The sequence below is a fragment of the Bos mutus genome, chromosome 3 (assembly GCF_027580195.1).
Source record: "Bos mutus isolate GX-2022 chromosome 3, NWIPB_WYAK_1.1, whole genome shotgun sequence".
Taxonomy (NCBI): Eukaryota; Metazoa; Chordata; class Mammalia; order Artiodactyla; family Bovidae; genus Bos; species Bos mutus.
Genome location: NC_091619.1, coordinates 68,502,274 through 68,523,370, shown reverse-complemented (window position 1 = coordinate 68,523,370; position 21,097 = coordinate 68,502,274). Strand labels below are relative to the sequence as shown.

Below are 21,097 nucleotides of genomic sequence, written 5' to 3'. Positions count from 1 at the left end.
TATTGATATGTCCTTGAGCTCAGAAAATTTTTCCTCAGTCATTTCTTGTCTTAAATAAACAACAGTAAGTTATTTTGGAAAATTCTGGGTACATTTTCTTGCTTTGTGAAAGATTTGCCTAGTCCTTTACTGTTTTCATTATCAAAGACAGGCAATATATAAACTCAAAAGCAGTTTTATCATTTAATCTTAGAGAGAGTAAATTAAGAATGAATACTTTCTCAGATGGTAAAAGCATCTGCCTACAATGCGGGAGACCTGGGTTTGATCCCTGGGTTGGGAAGATCCTCTGGAGAAGGAAATGGCAGCCCACTCCAGTATTGTTGCCTGGGAAATCCCATGGACAGAGGAGCCTGGCAGGCTGCAGTCCATGGGGTCGCAAAGGGTCGGACACGACTGAGCAACTTCACTTTCACTTTCACTTTCTCCTCAAAAGTATTCTCATTCTAGTCTATTAAAAATACTTATTCTCAAGTTCTTAGTTGTTCTACTAAGTGAAATAAGGAAATTCACTTATCCCTCCAAAATTATTAAAGCTTCAGTTTAGGCATGATCTCCTACTGAAAGTATTCTCTGACTTTCCAAAACCAAAATTGATCTATGCCCAGTGCACCCAAAAGAAATGCTTAATGGTAATGAGACTGGTTGTGTTTAACACCTTGCCCTAGCACATCAATCAACAGATGCAAGAGACGTAATAAGACAGTGTGACCTTGGTGCATGCCCTGATGATTCAAGCTCTCATAGAAGAATCCCCTTTGTATGAACCAGTAATGCTCAAGAAACTGAAGTTGAATAGTTCTAAAAGACCTACAAGACCTTCTAGAACTAACATCCAAAAAAGATATCCTTTTCATTGCAGGGTACTGGAATGCAAACATAGGAAGTCAAGAGATACCTGGAGTAACAGGCAAGTTTGGCCTTGGAGTACAAAATGAAGCAGGGGAATGCCTAACAGAGGTTTCCGAAGAGGACACACTGGTCATAGCAAACACACTCTTCCAACAACACAAGAAATGACTTCTACACATCGATATCACCAGATGGTCAATACTGAAATCAGATTGATTATATTCTTTGCATTCAAAGATGGATAAGCTCTGTACAGTCAGCAAAAACAAGACAAGGAGCTGACTGTAGCTAGGATCATGAACTCCTAATTGCAAAATTCAGACTTAAATTGGGGATTGTTTTATCACTGCCTCCTATACAATGTTACAAACCTCCACCCACAGTTCTTCAGGAACTCTATTAGATCTAATCCCTTGAATCAATTTGTCACTTCCATGTGTACATTTCTGACTCTTATTAACAAGTGTGTGTGAACATTCGAGAAACAAGCATCCTTTAAAAATATATAATTCAAAACAAATCACCTGAGGAACATGGCACTTAAGCTACTCTTACACTCAGATTTGTATTTGTGACCTATAGGCTTTTCATATCTATTTCAGAGAGGCTTCCCTGGTGATTTAAGTCATGTCCAACTCTTTGCAATCCAATGGACTGTAGCCCGCCAGGCACCTCAGTTCAGTTCAGTTCATTCACTCAGTTGTCTCTGACTCCTTGTGACCCCATGGACTGCAGCACATCAGGATTCCCTGTCCATTACCAACTCCTGGAGCTTGCTCAAACTGATGTCCATTGAGTCGGTGATGCCATATAACCATCTCATCCTCTGTCATCCCCTTCTCCTGCCTTCAATCTTTCTCAGCATCAGAGTCTTTTTCAATGAGTCAGTTCTTCGCATCAGGTGGCCAAAGTATTGGAGCTTCAGCTTCAGCACTCTCCTTCCAATGAATATTCAGGACTGATTTCCTTTAGGATTGACTGGCTTGATCTCCTTGCAGTCCAAGGCATTCTTAAAGAGTCTTCTCCTACACCACAGTTAAAAAGAATCAATTCTTCAGCACTCAGCTTGTTTTATGGCCCAACTCTCACACCCATACATGACTACTGGAAAAACCAAAGCTTTGACTAGATGGACCTTTGTTGGCAAAATAATGTCTCTAGTTTTTAATATGCTCTCTAGGTTTGTGATAACTTTTCTTCCAAGGAGCAAGCTTCTTTTTAATTTCATGGCTGCAGTCACCATCTACAGTAATTTTGGAGCCCAAGAAAATAAAATCTTCAACTCTTTCCATTGTTTCCCCATCTATTTTCCACGAAGTGGTGCCATGATCTTAGTTTTTGAATGTTGAGTTTTAAGCCAGCTTTTTCACTCTCCTCTTTCAGTTTCATCAAGTGGCTCTTTAGTTCCTCTTTGCTTTCTGGTGTCATCTGTATGTCTGTGATCATTGATATTTCTCCCGGCAATCTTGATTTCAGCTTGTGCTTCATCCAATCCAGAATTTCACCTGATGTATTCTGCAGAGAAGTTAAATAAGCTAGGTGACAATATACAGCCTTGATGTACTCCTTTCCCAATTTGGAACCAGTCCATTGGTTCTAACTGTTGCTTCTTGACCCGCATACAGATTTCTCAGGAGGCAGGTAAGGTGGTCTGGTATTCCCATCTCTTGAAGAATTTTCCACAGTTTGTTGTAATCCATACAATCAAAGACTAGCATAGTCAATGATGCAGAAGTAGATGTTTTTCTGGAACTCTTCACATTTTATTCACAACTCTTCTAAAAAAAATTCTTCTTGGCTTACAGGTCATACTAGATTTTACCTATAGCCTATATTTTGCAGACCCCTGCTCTATGTCACATTCTGAAACATATATATACGTTCAGAAAAACATACATACACACATTTCTATTTTGCTTAGAGACTTCTGGGGAGAATTGAAAATACTGCATATCAGTTCAGTTCAGTTGCTCAGTCGTGTCCCACTCTTTGCGACCCCATGAATCGCAGCACTGCATATATGTATGTATACACACACAGACACACACACACACACACACACACACACACAGACACACACACACACATGCTTCCCAGGTGTAATGAATCCATTCACAATTACTTCTCAGTAGTAATTAATCCACCCACAATGCAGGAGACCTGGGTTCAATCCCTGGGTTGGGAAGATCCCCTGGAGAAGGAAATGGCAACCCACCCCAGTGTTCTTACCTGGAGAACCCCCATGGACAGAGGAGCCTGGTGAGCTACAGTCCACAGAATCACAAAGAGTTTGTGTATATATACTCAAACCATTGAATTGCCACTTTCTTCTCCAGGGTAGCTTCCCATCCCAGGAATGGAACCTGTGTCTCTGGCATCTCCTGCATTGACAGGTGGGTTCTTTACCACTGAGCCACCTGGGAAGCCCATATGAGAAGTTATTGACTCGCAAAACTTAAAAACCCAGGGGTAAGGTTCCAGGCTTGGTTTGTTTGGAACCCAGTCCCATTTCTCTCAAGTTTACTTGGCTCACTCTTCTGCCATGTGTCAATACTTCCCTAAGCAGGTGTGTCTTACACCAGAAAAAAACATAATAATCCAGGAGGTAGAGAATAGATGATACCTGATGCTGCTGCTGCTGCTAAGTCGCTTCAGTCGTGTCTGACTCTATGCGACACCATAGACAGCAGCCCACCAGGCTCCTCTGTCCACGGGATTCTCTAGGAAAGAATAGTGGAGTGGGTTGCCATTTCCTTCTCCAATGATACCTGATAACCAAAAATAAAACAAAAAGCTTGTACCTCATGCTACTTTGGGTTAAACCTGAATTAACTCCCATGAGCATGGAACTAGTATGGACTTGTTGCTAAGTCACTTCAGTCATGTCCAACTCTGTGTGACCCCATAGATGGCAGCCCACCAGGCTCCCCCGTCCCTGGGATCCTCCAGGCAAGAACACTGGAGTGGGTTGCCGTTTCCTTCTCCAATGCATGAAAGTGAAAAGTGAAAGTGAAGTCTTTCAGTCATGTCCCACTTAGAGATCCCATGGGCTGCAGCCTACCAGGCTCCTCCATCCATGGGATTTTCCAGGCAAGAGTACTGGAGTAGGTTGCCATTGCCTTCTCCGCTAGTATGGACTAGGCAGTGTAAATCTACTAATCCCTGTAGACAATTCCTGTAGGCAAAATTTTCTTCTGCTCAGAATGATTTGGTCCAACCCTTGTATCTTAGTGTCTGATTTATCTTATTCTTCACAATGGTGAGGGGTGGAGTAGGTGTTAGGTATACAACAAGAAGGTCCATTAAAATATATTAGGTTGGTGCCAACTTAATTGTGGTTTTGGGCTGTGAATTTCAAATTGTTGTAAATAGGTTCAAACATATCTCTTTATTAATCAAAATAGGAACCATTACAATCAATACTTTTCTGCCAACAAGAAATGTTTATTTATTCCTGTAACATAAAATTCTGGGCTTTGGGATTCAACAAACTCTTCAAAGCATTTTCTCCATTTTACTAGTTGTGGAAGCATTTTCCCTGCAAAATGTTGTCAAGATGCTTGAAGAAGAGGTAGTCCATTATTGTGTAAAATCCACTTTTTTGTCCCACATCACAATCTGATTGAGAAATGGTTCGTTGTTGTTGCAAAGAATAAGAGAAGACAACATTTCCAAACAAGATTTTTTTTTTAATTTTAGGTCAGTTCCTGCGGCACCCACTTATTGAGCTTTTTCACTTTTCCAATTCGCTTCAAATGCGAAATGACTAAAGAATGGTCAACTGTGAGTTCTTTAGCAACATCTCATGTAGTTGTAAAAGGATCAGCTTCAGTGATTACTCTCAATTGGTCACTGTCAATCTACAATGGCTGACCATTATGCTCCTACTCATCAAGGCTCTTGTCTCCTTTGCAAAACTTCTTGAAACAACACTGCACTGTATGTTTGTTATCAGTTCCAGGGTCAAAACACGTTTTAGATGTTGTGAGTTGTCTCTGCTCCTTTATGCCCCATTTTGAACTCGAATAAGAAAACTGCTCGAGTTTGCTTTTTGTCTAACATAATTTTCAGAGTCTGAAGTACATATAAAAGAAACAGCAAATAATAAGTCATTAGCAAAAAAAAATATAAAGCAAGAATTGTGCATTCAAATGATGTATAACATAACCACATTAATTAAGAACGTATTCCAATATCAAAGGCAAATTTCAACAAAGGAAAAACCACAACTACTTTAGGAAAGGAATACATCAAGGCTGTGTATTATCACCCTGCTTGTTTAAATTACAGGCAGAGTACATCATGTGAAATGTCAGGCTAGATAAAGCACAAGCTGGAATCAAGATTGCCAGGAGAAATATCAATAATCTCATATACGCAGATGATAGCAATCCTGTGGCAGAAAGCAAAGAGGAACTAAAGATCCTCTTGATGAGAGTGAGAGTGAAAAAGCTGGCTTAAAACTTAACACTTAAGGGGAGATGTATGGAGAGTAACATGGAAATTTGTAATACCATATGCAAAATAGATAGCCAAAAGGAATTTGATGTATGACTCAGAGAACTCAAACAGGGGCTCTGGGACAGGCTGAAGGGTGGGAAGTAGAGGGGGATGAAAGGGAGGTTTGGGAAAGAGGCGACATGCATGTACCTATGGCTGATTCTTGTTGATGTATGACAGAAAACAACAAAATTCTGTAAAGCAATTATCCTTCAGTTAAAACGTTTAAAAACAAACAAATAAACAAAAAAACCCTGAACATTCAAAAACTAAGATCATGGCATCCAATCCCATCGCTTCATGGCAAATAGATGGGGAAACAGTGCAAACAGTGATACATTTTATTTTCTTGGGTTCCAAAATTATTGCAGATGGTGACTGCAGCCATGAAATTAAAAGATGCTTGCTCCTCGGAGGAAAAGCTACAACAAACCTAAACAGCATATTAAAAAGCAGAGACATTACTTTACCGACAAAGATCCATATAGTCAAAGCTATGGTTTTTCCAGTAGTCATGTATGGATGTGAGAGCTAGACCATAAAGAAAGCTGAGCACCAAAGAATTGATGCTTTTGAACTGCAGTGTTGAAGACTCTTGAGAGTCACTCGGACTGCAAGGAGATCAAATCAATTAATCCTAAAGGAAATCAGTCCTGAATATTCATTGGAAGGAATGACACTGAAGCTGAAGCCCAATACTTAGGCCACCTGATGTGAAGAACTGACTCATTGGAAAAGACCCTGATGCTGGGAAAGATTGAAGGCAGGAGGAGAAGGGGATGACAGATGATGAGATGGTTAGATGGCATCACTGACATGATGGACATGAGTTTGAGCAAGTCCCGTGAGTTGGTGATGAACAGGGAAGCCTGGCGTGCTGCAGTCCCTGGGGTCACAGAGTTGGACATGACTAAGCTACTGAACTGAACTGAGTACCTATTTAGATATCAACATCAATATCACTTTCTCATACATATATCTACCAAATCATCAATATGTACATGAAATATATCTATGCCTCCTCAAAAGGAGAGAATTCAAAAACACTTCTAACACTGAATCTGGGTGTAAGTTAAGGATCCTTGACAATTCATGGTACAACAAGTCTGGATAAATATTATCCACCCCCAACCTACCTACCCAATATATAAATGCATATTAAAAAATCACAGTGACTACAGATGAATATAAAGTGGTTACTGGACCAAAACATATTATCATAACCTGACAAACAAGAATAGGCGGGACTTTTTGCTGGGGCAACAGAGTTTATCCCTGGTAAGTATAGTTAAAAGCATTCCATTGTGCTTTCATATAGGCACTTCCATGAATATTGTCCTCTCCTTGAGATGAATTATAAGGATATCTTAAAGATGTTAGTGTAGCAGAAGACTATGTCCTGAGAACTGGAACACTGAATGTGCCAAAGGGCTTAAGAAAATCTGCATTTTAAAATAGCTCTAGATTTATCTGGCCACTCCATTCCCTAAACACTCAGTAAGCAAGTTCATATTTTTAATGCCCACCCTTTAAATCAAACAACTTTCTCGACGTAAAAAAAACCTTTCTGCCAGCATGAAGACATTCTTCTCTGCCCTCCTGACAGGATTAAGTTTAACAACTTACTTCAGCTAGGCTCTGCCTTGGGGTCCACTAATATTTATTTATCTTCAAATCAAAGGCTCTACCTTTCTACTGAGGTTTACTAGTCTTTGACCCAGAAAGAGAATGTTTTACAGAATATACTAGTTTCTTCTAATGTCTTACCTTTCCAAGTCCTAACTTTATCTTGGGGTAAATACATCTTCTTTTCTATTTGATAAGACTCTCAAATGGCAAACGTTTCATCAAATTGAATCCCAGATCATGGGCAAAAAAAGACCATTCTTAGCAAAGTTGTATTTTCCTCCTTCACTGATTTCATTTATACACATTTCAAGTTAATTATTATATGCATATTTCTTAAAGTAATCTACTATTAGAATTAGAGAAGAGATAAGCAAAATGTTGATGATACATAGGACCACAAAAGTAATCAAAATATTCAGTATCTGTTATTTTTTCCTACTAATCCTCCTAATTTCATACCTTCTGTAGGCAAAAGTCAATCTATAATATAAATAAAAATTTAACCAACTATTTCTCAACTATATAAAGAGAATGACCAACTGCCCAGCTCAGGACAAACAATTTATCACCATTCTCTTTTCAGTTTAGCCATTTTACAATTTGAAATCTCTTCCTTATAGTATCAACTTCTTTTTACACATAACAGTAAAAAGCTCAAACTGGTACAAACTTCAAGGGTAATATCAGGGTTAGGGTATAATTCAGGTTTTATTTGGGATTCCAAATAAATTTCTGTAGGTCTGCTCAGTCACATAAACTAATATATCTCTTTACTGTTTATACTAGTTTGTCTTGGATATTCTTTTATTTCTTTTTTTTTTTCTGTTCAACTATTTTGGATACATGTATATGTATAGCTGAATCCCTTCACTGTTCATCTGAAATTACCACAATATTGTTGATTGGCTATACCCTAATATAAAATGTTTTTGATCTTCTACTTCTTTTATTAAGATAATCAAATCAATCTTAGTATTGATAAAAACAAGCTTTCTTATGTCAGAAATTACTCATCTGGGTGTGATGTGTATAGTCAAATCAGCTCAAATCATATTACACATATTGAGAACAGTTAAATACAGAGGACACAAGTAAAAGACTGATAATATATAGGAACACTGGTGTTATTTGTATAAATGAGTACTCCTTAAATTTTGTCAACTATAAAATATTTTACAATAGGTCATTAACATTGTTGGAATTACCAATATCTGTTTATTTATGTGAGTTTATTTTTAATATTATTAAGAAACATAAATTTTAAGAATATAGAATGCATGAGAATGGATGCTTGATAAGAGTCTTTTTACTGTTAAATAAAGTGTAGAGAGGTAAACTATGTGGCAATTATCTTTCTCATAATGTAGAAACCTATGTCAATTTATTTTTTAAAATTTTACTTACTTTAAAAAATTCTTACATTCCTTCAAATTTAAACACAAACTAAAGCTTCAGTGCAAGAGATAAGATATAAACTTAAACCCAACTTTCAACCTCAGGACATTTACTTCACTCAGATAATCTTGACCTTTGGTATTACTTGTAGGCTTGGGTATTACAAATAGAAAAGAATGTAGCATCTCATCAGGAAGGTGGTTATAATGAGAAACTTTCGTAAAAAATCTAGTATCAAATGAAGTGCACCTCCTGTGCACCAACATCATTATTCCCGTCACTCTAAAAATTTCCAGAATAAAGTTTCCATCATGGACCTACTTTGTCCAAAGAAAGGAAAACAGTCTTTACTGAAAAGTTTTAAAAGCAATGTATTCCTCACATGACCTGAGTAATCTGTAAAAACTGGAGATGATCCTTTTCAGTTTCAATAGACACTTAAAAGTAATCAAAGCATCCTCTATGGAAAAACAAATCTTCATAACAGAGTATCAAAGGAACAGTTCCAAGGAAATGAGTTGGAAGTTCCAAGGAATATGAGTTGACCTTCAAAATTAGAGTGGACAGGGAATGATGCACAGTAGGTGAAATCCATAATAAAAGCAGATAGAAGAATCAAACCCATAAAGACAGCAACAACTAGAATTACGAACTACTGAAATAAGTATGCTTAATGTGTTTTTAAAAATAAAGGGAGATTAAAAATAGGAGAAAAGAGCTATTAAGAAAACAAAATCAAAAAGAGAACCAAACAATACTTCTACCTATTAAAATATATAATACTTAAAATGAAAATTTCAATGGCTAAATAGCAGATTATATATCACTAAGGAGAAAATTATTCAACTAGAAGATCAATCTAAGGATCTTCTGTATAGGATGCAGAATAGAAATAATTATAAAATAAATATTAATAGACATTGTAAATTTGTATTTGTTGTATGATTTAAGAATATTCAATTATATTTTAAAGGGAAAGAATAAAAACATTTAGAACAGGCATAGCTCATAAGATGCCAAGTATAGATACTGAACAAGCAAATGAGAGATACAAGTAAGATTCATAAGGTGTCTCCAGTATACATAGTAAGGTAGCAACCTGAAAAACACTATGTAATAAATGAAACAAGTGTGTGAAAAATACTGCCATAAAGGAAGGAATAAAGTATGGAAGGACTAAATAACATTTTAGAACATTCATAAAGCATTTATTAATTCATCTTCAGAGGCACAGCTATGGCTCCCACCAAATCAATCATCCATCAGTAACCTAACACAACCTCCTGCACGCTATACCCAAACATGCAAATAAAACTCATCACTTCTTGGCAGGTTGTCAGTTACTTAGTTCATAGCTATGGTGAGGAACACTTGCTCCTATATCTCTCTAAAAAGTCAAGAGTATGGTGGCTCCAATCATTTTCTGGCTGTTGAAGACCTTCACTCACCTCTACTCTTATAACCCAACCACAGAGAAAGCCTGATGGAACAAAGTGGGAAACAAGATAAATGAACACTGAATAATACATGATTCAGACAATGCAATCATTTCACCTCACTTGTACTCACTTCTTTTCCATTTTTCTCCCTTGTTTATTGCTATATGTTTTAAGTAGATAAGTAATCTGATTCAAGCATCTTAATTTGATCTCTGAGGTTTTTTATTCTGTGAGCTCTGAAACAGCCTGCCTGGTAACTTACTTGGAGGCTGTCATAGCATCTAGGTAACTTTCCACCACTACAGCTGGCAATGAGAATGGGATACAATTAAAAGGCATCCTAAATAAATTATAAGAGAAACAAGATCTTGCTTCACAAATGAACATTCAAATCAAAGCAATATTTAAGCGTCCCTGATATAAAAGAACCACTAAAACTTACCCATAATACAGAATAGAGAAGAAACCAAGCCAGAGATTAGAAAATAAAATCAGAACAAAACTCAATGGACAGCTGATTATTATCTCCAATTAGACTCTGGGATCAATAGGAAGAAATCCTAAGCCCAAGGGTGTTACCAAATGTCAAGTTAGTCTGTGACCACGACCTCTGTTCCAGTCTACCTGTTAATTTACTTACAGACACCACTGTAAAGAGGGTAACTTCCCATCATAAGAAAAATGGGGAAAATGGGGAATATAGATGTTTTGAATAGATTATCAATAAATAAAAGAATGTCTGGAAATCATCCAGAATTGATAAAGGAGAAATCAATCCCTAGATGCATAAAGCCAGCAAATATTAAGTTGCATAATAAAAATAAAGTGATTTTTAGAATTGTCAAAGAAAACATCTTCAGAAAAATATCAGAAATACCTTAGATTTAAAAGTAGTAAGAGGGAAAAGAAAGATAACCTGTAAAGGAAAAATTAGCCTGATAGTTTACTTTTCAATGGCAACAATGAAAGCCAAAAATAGTGAAATTATATTCAGTGAGCTAAAGGAAAATATCTATCAGCCTAAAATTAGAATCTCAAAAGTATATATCAAGTTTCATAGAGGGAAAAAATTTCCCTATCTCCATTCTTTTGTTTGTTTTAGTCTATAATTTTAGAGTGATTAAATAATATTTAGTGATGGTCAGCTATAATTTCATCTCTAGAATAAAATACTAAATATCTCACTTTAGAATAAAATTAGGAGAGTTTAACTGATTCTAAACAGGGATTTAATAAATGTTCCTATTTGTGCAGCACTGGTTCCTAGTATCATTAAATTCTAATTATGCCTGTGTTTTGCAATATGAATCACAGCTTTACTCTTGGGCTTCTGATATAGTCAGGATAAGCTATAGCAGACGTTGGCAAATTTTTCCTTCAAGAGCCAAATACAGATAGTAAATATTTTAGGTTTGTGACCACTACAGTCTGTATCTTAGCTATTCAGCTTTTCCATTATAGCTTAAAAAGCACATTGACAGACAATATATAAAAGAATGGGTGTGACTATGTTCCAATATAATTTATTTACAAAATCAGGCTGCCGTTCTAGGGACCATAGTTTTCTGATCTCTAGTTGTAGACTTCTAAGATCTGCAAAGTCAGTTATACATACCTATTTGCTTCTTACTTTGCAAAATTTTGTTGTTGTCTTTCTCTTCGCACTTCTCTTGCCCTTTGCCTTTCTAAATCCTCACATTATCAGTTAAATGGGATTTAGAGAGTGAGCAGAGGCAAACTGAAAGACCAGCACAATATTATTTCTCAAAGTATGTGTTTTAAAGGAAAACTCCTACAATTTTGTTTAGGAATGCACTGCACATACAAATCAATTTAGGAAAAACTGACATTTTTATTACACTGATTCATTCAATGTCATAAAAATGATATAGTCTTATATTTATTTCCATCTTGTTCTATCAGTAATGTTTGGTAGGTTTCTTTCTAGAGGTAATTCACATCTTGCCTTTCATGTATCCTTAGTACATGGTTTATGACAGCTTTGGAAGAGTACTGCTCAGATCTCCATGAAGAAGTCCCACTACGAGGAGCACAGGTGACTGACAGCCCCAGCTCTTGCCTTTTTTTTTTTTAGATCCATCACTACACTTTTGCCAAGGCTATTCCCAGTCATTGACTGAGGAATTGTAATAGAACTGGCCCATTTCTACCTGATGCAGGATTCCTCCAATGGTCAAGCTTTGCTCAGGGATCACCCACTGGTCTGGCCTAGATTTTTTCTGAGTTGTGCTGCTGAATTCTTTCTGCCCAATTCATTGTCTCTCTCCCTTCACAGATTAGCATAAAAGCATGAATATGTTTTCCCGCCTATTCCTACTTCCTCCTCTTTTGTTTGTCAAAGGTATTACTACCAATAAATTTCTTGTACACCTAATCTAGTTTATGTGGTGCCTCCTGAAGATCAATCCAACAAGTAGTGGGGTTTTTATACTAGTATAAATGGTAGATTTTAATTTCATTTTCAAGTTGGTGATTGGTACTATATATCTAAATAATATTGATTTTTGTATTTTTATTAGCTTTCACATTCAAAATTATAACAGCTATAAGAAATTATAATTGTTTCTTCCTATCTAATCTTTTATCTATTTATTTTCTTTACTTTGTTCCACTAGCAATAGTTCCAGAGCAATACTAAACAAAAGTGCTAACAGCTGACACCCTTGTTGTTTTTCCCTAATCTCAGGGAAATAATTCCAAGATGTCACTAAGTATTAATAAATGTGTTAAAATATACATAATTAGATTAAGAAAGTCTTTTAATCCTAGACTGCTAAAAGTGTTTTTCTTTTTTTAACCTTATATGAGTGCTGAATTTTATGTTTTTTGTGTAGACATTAAGATGATTGTATTCAGGCAGTCCTCACTTTACACAGAACTACATTAATTAATCCCTGTGCATATCAGAACTATACTGTCATTCTGCACAGTTCTATTGCATATTATTTTTCCTATTACTGAGTAACAAATTGCACAAACTGTGAGCAGTCTGCATTCTTTCTTATCTGGAAGCTTAAGGGAAAACATCTGCTTCTAAGCTCATTCAAGTACTTGGTAGAATCCAGTTCCTTGTGTAGGACCAATGTCCCCTTTTTCTTGCTGGTTGTTGGTGGACGGTTACTCCTAGCTCATAAAGTCACTCTCAGGTCATTTGAATGTGGTCCACTCTACCTTTAACACAGCAACAGTACATCAAATCCTACTTACATTTCAACTTTCTCTGATAGCCTGTTCTGCTATCCGTCAGAAAACACTCTGTTTTTAAAGAGGTCATTTGATTAGGTTAAACTAATTCAGAAAATCTATCTTAAGGTCAACTTATTAGTAAAGAACCTTAATGACATCTGCAAAATACCATCTGCCATGCAATATAACATGATCATGGGAGTAACAGCAGGGAACAAAGATCACATGGGCCATCTTGGAATTCTGCCTATCACAAGTTAGATGAGATCAAATCTCAGTTACTTTAGAAGCTTGAAAAATAAGAGTACATTCAAAGTATGCACAAATTTTAGTTAATGTGATAACGAAGTGAGAAACACTGAGACTCATATTCTATTAATGTGATTGGTTTCCTAATGTTAAACTAACTTTTTATTCTTGGAATAAACCTATGTTGGCTATATGATGTTAACCACTTTGCATACCTCTATATCTAATTTTCTAATATTTTACTTACAATTTTTACATGTGCATACATAAGACAGCCTGAAGTTTCCTTTCTTATAATGTTCTTGTCAGGTACTGCTTTTTAAGTTATGCTGATCTCTCAAAACCTGAAAAGTATTCTCTTCCCACTCTTTGGAAATTTTGGTTTAAGATGCTGTTAAACATTCCTTAAATGTCCAGGATAATTCACCAGTAACCTAGAATTGAAGTATCTTCGTAGGAAGGATTTTAATAATGGATTCAGTTATTTTAATGTATGAATGACTATTCAGCATTGTGATTTCTTCTGTCAGACTGAAAATTGTGGTGCTTCAAAGAATCTGTCCATTTCACATAGATTATCAAATTATTTGGCATAAAGTTATTCACTGTGTTCCCTTTAATTTCTGTGGATCTGCAGCAATGTTGTTTTTTCATTCCTTATCATGGTAAATTGAAATTTTCCTTCTGTCTCTTTGTTAGAGCAGTCATGCTGGAGCTTTATCAATGTATTACTCTGAAAATAACCAATTCTTGGCTTTATTGATATTCCTTCACATTTTCTCATGTTCTTTGTATCCTTGTTTTATATTTCATCAGTTTTTCATACTATTTTTATTATTCCTTCCCTTTTACTCTCTTTGGGTATAAATTTTGCTACTTTTTAATCTTTATGAGACAGATGCTTTAGTCACTAGGTTGCAACCCCATAGACTATAGCCTTCCAGGCTCCTCTGTCCATGTGATTTCCCAGGCAAGCATACTTGAGTGGGTTGCCATTTCCATTACCAGATCTTCCTGATCCAAGGATCAAAGCAGTGTCTCCTGTCTCTCCTGCATTGGCAAGCAGATTCTTTACCACTGAGTCACCTCGAAAGTCCTAGATCCTTAATATGCCAACACTTTTTTTCCTTTTTAATGTATGAACTCTTGCCTGGAAAATCCCATGGACGGAGGAGGCTGGTAGGCTCCAGTCCATGGGGTTGCTAAGAGTCGGGCACAACTGAGCGACTTCACTTTCAATTTTCACTTTCATGCATTGGAGAAGGAAATGGCAACCCACTTCAGTATTCTTCCCTGGAGAATCCCAGGGACAGAGGAGCCTAGTGGGCTGCTGTCTATGGGGTCACACAGAATGGGGCACAACTGAAGCGACTTAGCAGCAGGCAATAATTACACCTTTTCCTTTCAAATACACTCTGACAAAAACTGGTAAATACCTTCCAATTCAAATATTTCCTTTTAGCCTTTATCAAAGAAGCCAAATTTCTTTGTCAAAGAAACTCAAAATTCTCCAAGCCAGGCTTCAACAGGTTCAGGTGAACCATGAACTTCCAGATGTTCAAGCTGGATTTAGAAAAGGCAAAGGAAGCAGAGATTAAATTGCCAAGATCTGTTGGATCAGAGAAAAAGCAAGAGAGTTCCAGAAGACCATCTACTTGTGCTTTATTGACTATGTCAAAGCCTTTGACTGTGTGGATCACAATAAACTGGAAAATTCTTAAAGAGATGGGATTACCAGACCGCCTGACCTACCTCTTGAGAAACCTATATGCAGGTCAGGAAGCAACAGTTAGAACTGGACATGGAACAACAGACTGGTTCCAATTAGGGAAAGGAGTACGTCAAGGCTGTATATTGTCACCCTGCTTTTTCACTTATATGCAGAGTACATCATGAGAAACGCTGGGCTGGAAGAAGCACAAGCTGGAATCAAGATTGCTGGAGAAATATCAATAACCTCAGATATGCAAATGACACCACCCTTATGGCAGAAAGTGAAGAGGAGCTAAAAAGCCTCTTGATGAAAGTGAAAGAGGAGAGTTTAAAAGTTGGCTTAAAGCTCAACATTCAGAAAACAAAGATCATGGCATCCAGTCCCATCACTTCATGGGAAATAGATGGGGAAACAGTGTAAACAGTGTCAGACTTTATTTTTCTGGGCTCCAAAATCACTGCAGATGGTGACTGCAGCCATGAAATTAAAAGACGTTTACTCCTTGGAAGGAAAGTTATGACCAACCTAGATAGCATATTGAAAAGCAGAGATATTACTTTGCCAACAAAGGTCCGTCTAGTCAAGGCTATGGTTTTTCCAGTGGTCATGTATGGATGTGAGATTTGGACTGTGAAGTAAGCTGAGCGCTGAAGAATTGATGCTTTTGAACTGTGGTGCTGGAGAAGACTGTTGAGAGTCCCTTGGACTTCAAGGAAATCCAACCAGTCCATCCTAAAGGAGATCAGCCCTGGGTGTTCATTGGAGGAACTGATGCTGTACCTGAAACTCCAGTACTTTGGCCACCTCTTGCGAAGAGTTGACTCATTGGAAAAGACCCTGATGCTGGGAGGGATTGGGGGCAGGAGGAGAAGGGGACAACAGAGGATGAGATGGCTGGATGGCATCACTGACTCAATGGACATGAGTTTGAATGAACTCCAGGAGTTGGTGATGGACAGGGAGGCCTGGCGTGCTGTGATTCATGAGGTCGCAAAGAGTCGGAAATGACTTAGCAACTGAACTGAACTGAACATGTTTGTAGATATAAGATATAGATAATTATACAGACAACTTCAATACAGTATTGCAAATGTTGATAATTCAAGTATGTGATGTACATTGTAGGGGCCAATATCCCAATACTTTGCCCTAATCAAATTAGGAGCAACCAGAAGATTTTAAGTTGGTGAGTAAGATTTGATTTGTAATTTTGAAAGATTAGTCTGTGAATGCTGTAGTAAATGTAATTGGAAGGGAGCAAGAAATTCAAGGAAAAATTGTTTCCTATGCAAACAAATAGCACAGAGAATATGAGGTAGAACAACAACAATAATAATAATATTAAAAAATATCAGCTATTAAGAATGGAACATTTGCATTTGCCAGATACTATGTGGGTTATATTCATGACTTCAATTCTCACAAGCAAGTAGAAAATTAAGTACTGCTATTAGCCCCTGCTCTCTACCATTTATTACTAATGTATCAGGAAACTCAGGCCCAGAGTAGGTAAGTGATACACCTAATGGAACAGCATTTTAAAAAGAAAAAGAATTAAAATCAGTCTGTCATGAAGCACTGTGATATATTTTTACTACTGACATTTCTCCTCACAAAGCTAATTCAGACTCTCTTCTTGTCTGCTGAATTTTCAGATTGTTTCCACGTAGAAGGTTATTATCTCATGGTACATGAATATCAAAGGAAACCTTGATTCTAAGAGAGAAAAACTCAATCCCAGGGGCATAAATTAAAGACAGATCCATTTAATTAGATGTTTATTTCACATAAAATACATACAATTTAACTGAAACATATGAGATAGAAAAAATATTTTAAATAAATATGTACGTGTTAGCAACTGCCTGATTTTTTTCACGTCTTTTACTCCAAATCACTTTACTTTTCTTCATTCATAAGCCCAGTCTCTCCCACAGTTTGGCCTTTGTTAGAGAAGTATATGGAATCTCATCGTCAGAAGTTTCAGGCACTGTATTATGTTCAGTTTTGCCTTTCATACTGGTCTCTATCAGGGCTATTGCCATCTATGATGTAGTACATGCAGGCTAACACAAGACAACACTGCCTCTGCCTTACCACAGAATGGTGAATGCCATTTCAGTGAAACTTCCTAATCTTTCTTTCTCAAGGAATGTCTGTTTCCCAACTCCAGATCTATTTAATCCTACCTGTATTTCAGGGCCATGTTCTGTTTCTATCTTATGAACTCTACCATTTAGCATCTGAAAATAAGCTTTAGGAGAAAGCTCATTTCTTTTTCATGTGTTTAGTGTTTTGCATGACTAACACAAATACACTGATGACACAGTATCCTATCTTCCCTCTCTCTTATAGGAAAAATTTTCCTGTATTTGTAAAATGTCTGCGACTGAAAAGGGATGCACAGAACAAAGAGAGAGGAAAAAGTATTAATCAAAGGATAATGTAGATTAAGGCAGTAGCAGATGTTTTGGCAAAACTATCTTCATATCCAAACAAATACAAAATCCTCATATATTAACAGTTTGTACTTTTTTCTTATATTGTACATGGCTTATATTTCCATTATGTCCCATTACATAGAGAAATTTAATTTACATTTTATACTAATGCTTTTAAGTTTAATTTAAAACACTATCAGAATTACTCAAGATTAATAAAAACATTATTGACTAGTTATTTATATGGCCATTTTAAAAGAAAAAAAGAGAGTCTGTGATGTTTTTCTCAAAGTTATTTTAAATAGTCTATAAAGTACCAGGTTGATAGGGAATACAAAAATGCATATTATTACAGAAATGACTTTTGTCAATTATCTTTTAATATTTAAATAGTGAATAAAATAAAACATACCTCATTTTTTTCCGAACTAAGAAACCACGTGTCCATCTTTGAATAATCAAAACTGGTGAGTTATGAGCCAGAATTTCATTAATTTTTGAAATAATGTATTTGATATTATCAATTTCATCTTCATAGGTTGATCCCTGTATAAAGAAAATTACTTAATATTCATATTTCATGAAAGTATTTCCAAAAGATATTTTAAGTTGCTAGTCTGATGGTATAAACTATTAAAACATTCACAGGTGTCTTATACACATAATACTTAAGTAACACATACATTTTTCAAATCTATTTTTATTAGATCATAAGATCAAGAATTAGTAGCACAAAATAATTTCAAATCTTTACACAAAATTCAAGATCAATGAGGATAACTTTTTCCATTCTAGATTCTTCTATCTGCTATCATAGGTATAAAATTTTTCCCATAATCATGTTGATCTCTGAAAGGTAGGGGAATGAATAGATATCCAAAGACCCTTAAAAGTATTCTGTGAATCATCATAGATGAAACTGATATATGTTGGATTTATAACAACTTGCAGCAGTTCAAAATTTTGTTGCATCTTAACTAGATACTTTACAGTAAGACAGTACATTCCCTGGGGGAAAGACTTCTATATTATCTTTAAAAAAATTATCTCTAAGATATTGGTCCTGTATATTTTTAGATTTTGGAAACACAGACTCCTATATTTTCATAAATACATGATAATGAAATATAACTACGAAAAATTTTGAAACATTGTGAGAATTACCAGAACACAACACAGAGACATGAAGTGAGTAAATGCTGGCCACCCCCAAAAAATGGCACTTATTACTTGTTCCATGCAGGATTGCCACCAATATCAATTTGTGATAAAAAAGCACAATAAAATGAGATATGCCTATAAACTCAACTTGCCCAAATATGAATCCTCCTCCCTAACTTGCTTTCTCACATGCTATTAGTGAATGGTAGTACTGCCCATACAAACCTAATCCAGAAACCCTGAACCATCCCAGGCTCTCTTTTTCTCTTACTTCTTCATATCCAAATGTTGCTAGCTCCAGTATATTCAATATCCCAAATATCTGATTTCTCTCTCTTCTATTCTCCACCATTGTTTTTTTTGAATCTCTTTATCACTTCTTTAATCTACTAAAAATGTCCTGATAGCAGAAATAATCCATATTCCCTACTCCTTCCATATCATAATATGCACTATTGCAGTATGATTTTCAAAATGCAAAACTGATCATATGGCATTTTTGCTTAATATATTTCACTGATTTAGTATTGAAAGATGAATTACATATTTCTTGACTTGGCATACAAAATCCTTGATCTAGTCCCTTCTTACCTTCACAGTATTATCTTCCTTCACACAACATATAGTACCGTCCATTCTGGCAAAATCCATCCACTTATATTTCTGAAAATGGCCTGATAAACCTCCATGCTTTTTGCATGCCATTCCCATTTCTTGACTGTACTTCTCAATTTCTTGTCTCATTATCTTAGTATTCTGCTGACTCAGTCTTTTCCTTCAAGAAGTCTTTCTTGACATTGATTTGAGTTTAATATCTTTCTACAATATTACCCTGTGTTATTTGTTACACTTGACAATGTTGAATTTTACGTAAGCCCTGTAAAACAGCCTTGTTTTCCAGGGTTCCTAGAAAACAATGAAGGTTAAGAAACCTACTTATCCCTTTGTTTCAGGAAAATGTAATATAAAGAAGAATCCTTCCATTATATTACTTAGATTATACCCATGGATGTCCCTCTTGTTCATCTTTAACAAGGCCCTGACACACATTCTCTAAATTCCCACTCTTTGCCTATTAAAAATTTGTTGAACTACTTTGTTTACACTGAGCAGTTTGAATAAAATGCCTTCTGGGTAAGACTCTTTCTTCCAGTAGCTTGAACTTTGCCCCACCTTCTGCCTGAGCCAGCACATAACCCCTCCTTAATAGTTAATCATGAAAGGGACTCCTCTCAGGGTAAAATGTCAGGCTCTGTGAGCCCATGGACACAAAGATTCCCTGCCTGGTTCCTCTGTCCATGGAATTCTCCAGGCAAGAGTACTGGAGTGGGTTGCCATTTCCTTCTCTAGGGGATCTTCCCGATCCAGGAATGAACCCTGGTCTCCTGCACTGCAGGCAGATTCTTTACCAACTGAAACACTCAGTTCAGTTCAGTTCAGTCGCTCAGTCGTGTCCGACTCTTTGCGACCCCATGAATCGCAGCACGCTAGGCCTCCCTGTCCATCACCAACTCCCAGAGTTCACTGAGACTCACATCCATCGAGTCAGTGATGCCATCCAGCCATCTCATCCTCTGTCGTCCCCTTCTCCTTCTGCCCCCAATCCCTCCCAGTATCAGAGTCTTTTCCAATGAGTCAACTCTTAGCATGAGGTGGCCAAAGTACTGGAGTTTCAGCTTTAGCATCAGTCCTTCCAAAGAAATCCCAGGACTGATCTCCTTTAGAATGGACTGGTTGGATCTCCTTGCAGTCCAAGGGACTCTCATCAATTCTTTGGCACTCAGCCTTCTTCATAGTCCAACTCTAACATCCATACATGACCACTGGAAAAACCATAGCCTTGACTAGATGGACCTTTGTTGGCAAAGTAATGCCTCTGCTTTTGAATATGCTGTCTAGGTTGGTCATAATTTTCCTTCCAAGGAGTAAGCGTCTTTTAATTTCATGGCTGCAGTCACCATCTGCAGTGAACTGAACCACTAGGGAAGGCAAAAATATTTTCTGTTCTATTGTCAGATCATGCCACTTCCCCTCACCTTACTTTGTTGTTCAGTTGCTCAGTCGTGTCAGACTTTTTGTGACCCTATGAACTGCAGCACACTAGGCTTCCCAGTCCTTCACTATCTCCCAGAGTTTGCTCAAACTCATCTCCATTAAGTCAATGATGCCATCCAACCATCTCATCTTCCATCACCCCTTTCTCCTCCTGCCCTCAATCTTTCCTAGCATCAGGGTCTTTCCATTCTACTTAGCCACACCATTTCTTTCTAGCCTTAATCCCTCCTCTAAAAGAAAACTTCTTTTTAGCCTTTAAAGCAAAATATCACCTTTAAGATGCTATAGACCTTAACAGAAGCATTCTCCTTATTGCAATAATATTCATTTGCCTATTGCAATAGCCCTTATCCCTCCATTGAGATAATCCTTTTGTAAAAGTCTTTTAAGTTCTGATTTGTTATTTTATTTGATAAGCTTATGCTATAAAGCAATTATTGGTCTGTCCGTCCCAC

General features: G+C 36.7%; 1 protein-coding gene across 1 annotated transcript in view; it reads right to left on the bottom strand.

Annotated features, from left to right (window-relative positions):
* The window catches only part of LRRIQ3 (leucine rich repeats and IQ motif containing 3), a 207,496-nt gene that overhangs the window by 146,506 nt on the left and 39,893 nt on the right, over positions 1 to 21,097 (bottom strand). Inside the window, exon 4 of the mRNA XM_005891471.2 lies at positions 17,839 to 17,972. Coding sequence (XP_005891533.1) covers positions 17,839 to 17,972 — 134 coding nt within the window. The remainder of the gene's footprint in view (positions 1 to 17,838; positions 17,973 to 21,097) is intronic.